The sequence below is a fragment of the Anser brachyrhynchus genome (assembly GCF_964034855.1).
Source record: "Anser brachyrhynchus genome assembly, chromosome: 2".
Classification (NCBI taxonomy): Eukaryota; Metazoa; Chordata; class Aves; order Anseriformes; family Anatidae; genus Anser; species Anser brachyrhynchus.
In genome coordinates, this window is record NC_137695.1 from 39036479 (window position 1) to 39046615 (window position 10137).

Below are 10137 nucleotides of genomic sequence, written 5' to 3' on the forward strand. Positions count from 1 at the left end.
CTGTTTTTGGGGTGGTGAAGCTCAAATCCATTTTTCAGCATCTGTTTCAGCACTCTGTGCTTAGTGTTAGCTTCGGTGAATCCTATTCATAGATGCCAAATTGCCTATACAAGCAAGACAAGCCAGGCTGCATAACAGTGTAATACAGTGTCTAAATTTTCACTTTTGGAATATTTGCAATGTTTAGTATTTTTCAAATTCCTTTGCAGATCCAGTGCTGCTCTATATGAATTTGCCCTTCAATGTTCTTTTTAATTGCAGATCAACTGGACAACAAATCAGTGCACACAGTCCCCTGGACCAAATCACTGCAAGGTATTGAAACCAATGGTTTTCATGAAGTCACAGATCAGTAATTTTAGGCTAGCTGATTTTACAGGAGAGAAAATGAGTGTTTTTTATTAATTACAGGACATTACACTGACCTTGATGAAAATGTTAATCGTCAATGTGAGGAACACTAAAAGTTACACCTCATGAATTGTTTGGTGGCACAGATAACTAGTGTAGAATGAGAGGTGTCACAATTTTGCTAACAGCTTTCCACTCCAAGATATGATCAGCAACAAGATTTGAGCAAATATAGCAACACACAGCCAGGTAGCCAACACAGCACCATCTAGGCAGTTCCTTAGATAACTCACATTGTGTCACTACCCTTTTATGTAAAGCAAACATATTTTTCCTGGATGTGTTTGTGTACATGCTCTTTAAACTTCCAGTTGTCTCCTGCTTTCATTCACTTCTCTTTAACCACAAGCCTGTTTCTCTAGAATTCTTCTTACCCAGAGCAATGAATGAGCAGGAGCAAACAGTGATGCAGAAGCTGAAGGAGAATGAATAAACAGCTGGGGGACTACAAGACATGTTGAAGAAAGCAGGGCTGTGGAGTCCTATGCTGAATGGTAAAATGTCAGACTTGGTGTTCACAGCTGACAGCATGCTTGAGAGAGCAGTCCTCTTGAATGTGTCATAGCTTTACCTCAACAGAAGTTATTTAAGGACTCAGTAGACACTTCTACTCTATCATTCTACCTTAGACTTAAGCTCACATTTAAGTTCAAGTTTCCTAGCTATTCATGCTTAGAATTTGTCTCTCACTTAAGGCTGTTTATACAGATGTGGAAGGTCAGCTGTGGTGTAGGACTGGTTTTGGTTTGAGCCCTGCCCGGGAAGGAAGATGTATTTGATAGGCAGTAGGTCAGGCTTGAGTCTGCTCAGCCATCAGTTGACTAAGTCAATAATGTGAACTGAGACACTTCAAACCTGTGATCAGAAAAGGTTGTACAAAGAGATGCAATCCAAAACAGTTTATACAACACAGACCAACATTCGTCCAAGGTAGGGAGGTGGCTAGGTTTTTATATTCAAGTGATAATAGTTGAATCACTGTATCAGATGACCACACATTTTTATAGGAGGGTTTGGCAGAAAATAAGTAGTTCCTGTCAATCCATAAACTGGCTGTCGATCTTTTAGAGTCTGTTGTGTAAAGCCAGAAAGCATGAATCACACAGTAAGAAAAATCAGAGGATAGATTTATGATCATGAAGAGGTCTGACAGTGGCTCAGCTTAGAAAATGAGAGCTTAAAGAATCTGGATGTGTTCTGTAGGACCTCCATTTAGCTTGAGATCCCACTATATGTCATGGACTAATAAAGGGGACATCATTGCTTGTTTGGATTCAAAAATGAGGATACTGTCCAGAGGGATGTCTGCAGTCTTTCCTGCCCACATTCTCCCCTTACTTTCTTTGACTCAACTATAGTAATTGTGCACTTGAAGAGTGAGTCACGTCAATAAACTAAGCATAAATTTTTTGATATGTTAGTTTTCTGTCAGATTGTTGAACTGAAGTGAATCATCGTGGAATACAAGTGAAATATCAGTAAACTCTGGTTTGTCAAGGGTAAGGAGAGAGGCAGCAAGGTAGGTACAGTTAAATTGAATTTAAGTGATGAGGTGAAAATGCATCCTCATATCCCTGGGACCAATGGCTCAAACTGTCAACTGGCTTAAAGTAATATAGTTTTACTGTTTCTGATAGACCTAGTCTAGTTTACAGCTATTGGTTTAGGTTGGTTTAGAGGTGTAAATTCACAAGTTGGTAAGCAACTAGTTTTTCCTGTTTTCTTCGTGTTTTTCAGCAGAAAGTTCTGATTCATGTACTCTTTAGGAAAATCTTTTTGAAAAGAAAAGGAAAATCTGCTATAAATCCATAAAAAGCAGTTTGAAGTCAAGCAAAAGAATATTTCCAGCTAATTGTATGGGGATAGTTTGAAATTGTTTCCAGTTCTAAAATTATTTTAAAGACTGTGGACCTTATGTGCATGTACATCTGTGTATACCCAGTTCTGTTGCAAAAATATCATATATTAGGAGCTCAATAATCCTTTCATTAGCCTCACAGTACTACATCCCCCAGAACAGAAAATGAAGGAAGAATTCCATAATAGGAAGTAAGAAAGATATAATTGCAAAGTGCTTAGAAAGCTACAGGCAATTCTTATTTTTATCTTTTTTAATAATGAAAAACACAGACATTATCTACTCTTGTTGTTGCAAACTCTCCTGTTTATCACAAGACGTTTTGGTTTTTGACTACTGAAGTAAGATACAGAGATAGGTGGTAATTTCTATGAGATTTCATTCCCGGATAGAGAGGGGAGGTGTCCCCAACTTTGACATCTCCATGAGAATGTAGGGTTCAGGGACGTTAATCACTGATGTTTCTATCAGACAGCTTTATTAAGATAAAATTTCATTTATTTATTTTTTTATTTTTAAACCAAATTAGAGGGGACCTAGAGCAAACTTCTGAGCAGTTATTAACACAAGTCCACATTTGCAGGAAATACTGGGTACCTTCACATGCACTGCAATAGCTGCGAGTTACACAATATCTATATCATTTTTCACAGCTTTGTCATTAGCTGGTAATGATTTGATTATTTTGCAGATGAATCACAGTATAAATCTCTTTCACAAACACTACCTCCAAGTATTAATCAAAACCATTAAGGCAAAGCAGTCAGTGCAAATTAAAAAATTTGCATGTCTAAATTAAAAATTACAGTAATACATCATAAATAAATCTTTTAAATTCTCTATGGTCTGTATGAGCATCCCCTTTTTGTGCCTGTAATGAGCCCATGAATACAGCTCTTTTTTTCTCCCCATCTTTTTAATCAGGCTGTAATCAAATTTTATAGGTAGAATTCAGGTCTTTCACTTTGAAGTCCACATTGGATCTTATTGGAGAAAAATTATTTTGCTCTCTTCATCTTCTCAAGCCCAACAAGAGTGAAAGATGCAGACTCAAAGACAAGTGTAAGAGACAGGAATTCAAACTCATCTCATATAATTCGCAGTTTCTTTGGCTATAACAAAGTAAATATTTATAAAGGGTGATATATCTTATGCAAATAACTTTGAACTATGAAGAAAATGACTGAGTTGTGGTTTAGGTATTATTTCATTTTAGAACTATTAACACCTTACTTCCAGCATGGAAAAGATTAATATAAACTGCTACTGAGATTTAGAACACACTGTTATTCACACTAAAGAAAATAAAAAAAAGTTAAGGAACAGCTCAACAACCTTGCATTTTTTTTTGGTAATTTCTGACCTTCATTTGGAAAACAGTATTCTGTGTAGAGGTTTGCTGTTCTATTCCTGCTGTTCTATTTACAAGTTAATCAAAGTTGTCCGTAGTAATCTGTTCATCCCCTTTCATCCAACCTCTGGCAAAGGACTTCTGGTGAAGAAATTCCTTGCAAAACAGCAAACACAAATTTGAAAGTGTTTGCCTGTTGACTGTCTTCAGAACAATGACCTCCCCTGCATGAATTTTGCTGTGACCATTTCCAGTATTAATTCTTTTTTTGTGTGTGATCTTTTGGCTTCACTGTCTCACAGCAGCCTGATGGCTGAACAAGTGGCTCCAAAAAGGGACCTTTGTACTAATTCCAGAATGACATTGAGAAGGAGCCCCAGGATCCAAAACTTTTCCCCTCCAGGGCCTTCCTTTCAAGGTCATTGGTTTTCTTTGCCTTGAGGGTGCACAGTAAGAAGTTACTTATACAAGAATAATCTTAACAAAAGAAAAAAACCTGAAAGCTGAATAAAACTAAGCAAAAAGGTCTTCTTGAATCCGACTAAATTTACACACAAACTATATAAAACTTAAAAACTGAAAAACAGAAAAAGACCTGTGCATGTCTTACATTCCCCTGTCAGTAATTCTTCATGTGCAGATACATTGGCTTAATTGATCTATCAATTGCTTGCTCTGCTGTTTGCATGGATGAGAACACAAAGACCTTTATAATAATTAGTAGCTTACCTTTCAGTGGTAACAGCACACATACCTAAGAATGTACGTCAAGACAAGTCTGAATATCTGCTGTAACCAATTTTTGTGTACTTGCTTTAAATAGTTCATTTGTCATTTCCTTTATTACTTTTCTCTGTACATGCAACTGGAGGTCAACATTAGGTTTTCAAGTTAAGAGGGAACCCCAAAGTTTGCAGATGGAATTGTGTTTTGGGAGGGTTTTTTTCATGGATGATTTTGTTTAGCCTTCCAGTCCACAGATAGATAGATACAGAAAGTACTTAACAGTTCACTTCTGATTAGATTTAGGAACTGAAAATCCATGTCCAAGATTTTCAGCTAGTGCTTTTAGATCCAGAGTGATCATTGTGCCACTTCACTATTAGATAATAATTAATGGTTTGTAATTTGGCATTTATATAATCCTTTCCATTTATGAATTAAAAGTGGCTTTCAAAACATTAGATTTCAGACAACGTTGACCAAATATAGTAATTAGAGTTTACCTGTTTTACACAAGGTATTCGGAAACAAGGATACTTGGTATCTTGTTTCTTTGCAAATGAGGTCCATTGTAAGATATGGGCTTAGGATCTGATAATGTTCATTGAGCATTCAGACAAAACAAAACAAGCAATTAACCAGAAGATGCCACGAATCCACAAGATATGAGAGAAAATAAATCATTTGCAGCTTCACAACTCAATAACATCATTGAAACAAAAATGAGAGAAACCTTTCTTAATTTCAAAAATTGCACTGAATCCATCACTTAATTCAGTTCAATAGGGACCATTCAGGCTTTTATGGGTGGAGGTTCTGATCCTGACTTTTTATATCCACAACTGAAATCTCACTACCAACTTATTCAATTTCTATCCTAGATTTCTTTGAGGGTTTGTAGCAAAAGAACTTTAGAGCTTAGAAAATGTCACATCCAAGATTATTTTAGTTCATCAAGGCTCAAAGAAAATAAAGCTTCCAATTCTTCTACTGTGAGATGGATCAGGACTTGTATTGTGGAAGTATACAAAGCAAAATATCTTTTACCCCTTTGAAAACATACTACCACAGCAGCTGTCGTCTCACGTTCCCACGCAAAAATCACAGAGGAAGGAATTTACTTTACAGCTAACCTAATACCCCAAATTTTACCAACATTGAAGATTATTTGTTGTTTCCTTCTCATAAGGGTATTTGGGCATATGAAGGTCTCCAGCAGTGCTAAACTTGGGCTGTAGACAATATATTTTAACAGAAATAAAACAAAACATATATTTGCATAACTTTTCTCTTTAGACTTCTGATTTCTCAGTGTTTTCTTTGTAGTGAAGACTTAATGTAAAGCCACTGCATGAGAAAGCATCAGTTTTTCTTTTTAGAAAGTCTCCCAGAAAGGAAGCTCTGCTTAAATAATTTAATTTAAGAGAACATTGTGACTTTAGTATATGAGTTATTATTTCTGTTTTTAAAAATCAGTGCTCCAAAGTTTTCTCTCTACCAATCAATTTATGCATGTATGTAGTAATCATCATGTCAAAATTCATAGACATGGTTCTTTTGAATTGAGCTTAATTACATACATTTTAGTTTGCAGATTTCAAGAAAAAAGCCTCCCATTTTTGTTGCTTACTGATCTAAAGGATTCAGGATTGCCTTCACTGCTTTACAGGTAGGCACAGCTTATCTATCTACCTAATATTTGTTGGATTTGTTTCTTTACATGGGCAAGGCAAGAGAACCACCCCTGCCACAGTGCCTTGTGGTTCTTCTTTATCACTAACATGTTAGAGCTGGATAAGGACTTCTCAGGTGGCTTATTGCATCAGTTCTTCAAGGAAAGAAAAGAGCCACATACTGAGGAATTAGAGTAGCTGGATAAAAGGGAGGGTGTTTTTATGCATAGGGAAAGGTTTGTATACACAATAGTAAGAGCTCTTCTTGAGAATCAGGAGTTAGACTCTGTGATCCTTGTGGGTCCCTTCCAACTTGGCTTTTCTATGATTCTAGGATCATATATACCTAGAAAGAAAATGTCTGTCATGTAGCTCAAGCAAGCTTGTATCCTCTGATAACCAGATATTTGAGAGGGAAATATAAAGATTTAATGTGGATTATTTTTATGTTGTTTTACACAGGTGTTTTGTTTTATTTGTAATCTAGAAACTTCACCTTAAAATTTGACACTTTCAGATTTTCCATATGAAAATCTAAAACTTTGTTCATAGTGTTCAGACAGAGGTTTGTGTTGTTAGAAATTGTAAATATCATTTTATATTTAATGAACATCTGGATCTTTTAGGAAATGCAGTATCTTTTTTTTTTTTTTTTACTTAAAGAAGAAAGGAGCTTATTCAGATTTAAACTGGCACAATAGAGTGATTTCAGGTTTTGTAACAGTATTTAAAAGTTGTTTGCTGTATCTGGATTGAAGAGAAGTTGAATTTTCTGCTCTCTAGTTTACTTTTCAGATTGGAGACCCCTTGCCAGATCCCCATGCTGCAACTGTCTTCAGATCCTACACACTCAGCTCTCCTTATACAATTCTGTGTGCACAGTAGATGTCATTCCACTCTGGAGACAGGATGTGGCCAGGAAGCACTCCCAAAGCTAAATTTTGAGAAGTGCTTCTGGATTCACAGGCATAGGGAAAAGACCACGTGATATTGAAAATCAAGAGCATATGTGCACCTAAACCATTGGTATGTTTTAATCAACATTTTTTTTTTTTTTTGAATGAACATTTAAATTCTACATTGCAAAAGGCAAGGGAGACTAAGGGAGACTATCCTGAAGAGTGACTAGATGGATGATAAAATTTCTTTTATTTAGTTCCTAAGTAAATAGTATTTTAATCAATGCATCCACTAAGCAACAGTGAAATACCTTCTGAAAAATCTGCCGAAGTAGAAAGAGTGAGAATTCTCAAGCCAACCTGGTGATGCATGTTGATGTTTTTTTTAACTATCCAATAAGATTGCTCAGATTAACAGGTCACTCAGACTTTTCCAGGCTCTCTTAGTACTGGTGGGACAGGCAAATGCACCAGATAGGCTTTTTAAGTAACTGCACAGATAAAGTCTGGACAGTTTTACTATATATGACTTGCCAGCTCAAGCAGAGAGACTGACAGTGTGGAAACAGCTTGTCAGAGCTCAGGTCATGGTTAAAAACTGCTAATGTTAATGCTGACAGCCTGTAAAGTCCCTGTTATCCATGATACCTTTAGTCAAGTTATAAAACACTCTGAAGGACTATAGCTTTTTCTTCTTGCTCACTATTTTTTTTCTGTTTCTGTCATTAGTGAAAATAGTTAACTAATTTTATGAAAACCTCTTCCTTTAATCTCTGTGTTCCAAGCTGAAGCTTGTCAGTGGTGCCTAGCACTGCAGCATCCAGCTTCTCTGTGAAGAGGAAGATATGTTTACAGATAACCAGGGACAGATATTGCCAGCACAACAGGGATCAGCCTGCTCCACGATGCTTCCTGGATTTCGTAAGAGTGCTTTCTGATTTCACTGAGATTGCTACAAATGAGGTTATGAAGAGGGGCAGGCAGGAGATGAGCTCAGGTCATTGTTGCTACAGTTCTGGTGAGAAATCACAAATTTGCAAGAGCTGTATTATTACTATTATTATTATTATTATTATTATTATTATTATTATTATTATTTATTTTTGCTGAGCTTCTTTTCATGCAAGTTTCAAGAAGGCAGTTGTTCTCGGAGAACTGGGTATTAAGGGCAAATTTATTGTAGTTTCTCTTTACCATGGGATATGATTTATGTTCTGCATGAAGTCCAGCACAGTCCCTGCAAAATAAAACTTCTTAAACTAATCTGCCTTATTATTGTTTTAAACTGGGATCAAGCCTTTGCTTTCTCCAGCTAAAGCACACGCTATTATCACAGAGTAGTCTCTTGCCATTAGAGAACTAATATGATCACTCTTGACATGAAGTGGTCCCACATGAACGTAATGGGGTTCAACAAGACCAAGTGCAAGGTGCTGCACCTGTTCTGGGACAATCCCAGAAATGAGTATAGACTGGGAGAAGAACTCATGAAGAGGAGCCCTGCAGAGAAGGATTTGGGTGTTCTGGTGGATGAAAAGCTCCACATGAGCCATCAAGGTGTGCTTGCAGCCCAGAAGGCCAATTCCATCCTGGGCTACATCAAAAGAGGAGTGGCCTGCAGGTCAAGGGAGGTGATTGTCCTCCTCTGCTCTGCCCTTGTGAGGCCCCACCTGGAGTGCTGCATCCAAGTCTGGGGCCCCCAGCACAAGAAGGATGTTGATCTGTTAGAGTGAAACCACAAAGATGATCAAGGGGCTGAAGCACCTCTTCTACCAAGAAAGGTTGAGAGAGTTGGGGCTGTTCAGCCTACAGAAGAGAAGGCTCCAGGGTGACCTCATTGCAGCCTTTCAGTACTTGAAGGGAACTTATAAAAAAGATGTGGAGCGATTCTTTGCTCAATCAGATAATGACAGGATGAGGGGGAATGGTTTTAAACTAAAAGAGGGGAGATTTAGATTAGAAGTTAGAAGGAAATTCTTGACTCAGAGAGTGATGAGACATTGGAACAGGTTGCCCAGAAAGGCTGTGGATGTCCCATCCCTGGAGGTGTTCAAGACCAGGTTATATGAGGCCCTGAGCAACCTGATCTAGTGAGTGGCATCCCTGCCTATGACAGGGCGGTTGGAACTAGATGATCTTTAAGGTCCCTTCCAACCTAAGCCATTCTATGATTCCATACATGAGATCTAAAAGCTGTATGTTAGAAAAATCTGTTACAAAGAGCATTGGAAAAGATGAAGCCTGCTGACAGACTAGGCACAGATTTACAGGGTTATTAAGCAAGCCTTTCCCTCCCCACCACCTTCTATAGTGCCCCTGCTCTTCTATTGCAATGTTAGCATTATTGATTTTCAAGTGTGATAGCTTATCAACTGCTTTTCCCTTCTGCATAGGAATTGTCATAAGCTCTGGTAAGACAGTGGAAGAGGAGGGTTAGTCTGTCTGGGACTGTGCTGCTGGTAATCTCATATCTTGTGTCTGGGGCAGTTCCATGAACGACGGGACTCCAAGGGAAGCGGTGACCCAGAAGGATCTGGCCGTCCAGGAAGATGCTAAATAGCTGTTGCAAGACATATTAATTTTATTGAGGTCATAAAGTTTTAAGAGTTCAACTTGAACAGGAGTATTGTACCACAGTTAATATTAGTTGAGGGGAAATACATTGATACATGACTGGTCCAATTCAATGAAGTTCATAGGGTTTTGTATACCCCTCAGATCACAATAAAAGCTCTGACAATGCAGACTGAATGTAAATAGGGATCATTCAAAATTTGTTTTCTTGAGGAAAGACCTGGGAACCTTTTTATTTATTTATTTATTTTTTGGCCATTTCTTATAGGATTTGAGAAGTTGTTTGCAAATGCATTGAACATACTCTTAGTCAAGAAGAAAATAAAGAATTTAAGTAGTATTGTCAACTATGGAATAGTCACAGAAAAAAAAATATCAGGATACAAACAAGAATAAAGACAAATAAAATACAATAGAAATACATAGAATACAAATACAAATAGAATACAACAGAAATTAAAGAATCAGAGCATGGATTTCAAATACAAGAATCCTGCCTGAAGATACAGGTGTTTGTTTTTGTTTTGTTTTGTTTTTTGTTTTCCCCAGCCAAGCCAAACTCAGTAGAGCAGGTACTACAGAAATACAAAGCTCACAATGTAATTGTGCTGTCAAAGACATCTCAGTATTAAATAAGAGAATATATAA

General features: G+C 37.2%; 1 protein-coding gene across 3 annotated transcripts in view; it reads left to right on the forward strand.

The window, feature by feature from the left end:
- The window catches only part of LOC308190895 (uncharacterized protein), a 64776-nt gene extending 56441 nt beyond the window's left edge, over nt 1-8335 (forward strand). The window contains exons 3-7 of one of the 3 annotated variants that reach the window (XM_080582695.1): nt 262-315; nt 774-905; nt 5931-6012; nt 6800-7042; nt 7701-8335. In XM_080582695.1, the coding sequence (XP_080438821.1) occupies nt 262-315; nt 774-797 (78 nt within the window). In that variant the 3' untranslated portion in view covers nt 798-905; nt 5931-6012; nt 6800-7042; nt 7701-8335. Of the gene's footprint in view, nt 1-261; nt 316-773; nt 906-5930; nt 6013-6799; nt 7542-7700 lie in introns of those variants that run through there. The other 2 variants (XM_080582693.1, XM_080582694.1) reach the window with 2 other exon arrangements.
- Nucleotides 8336-10137: the final 1802 nt, after the last annotated feature.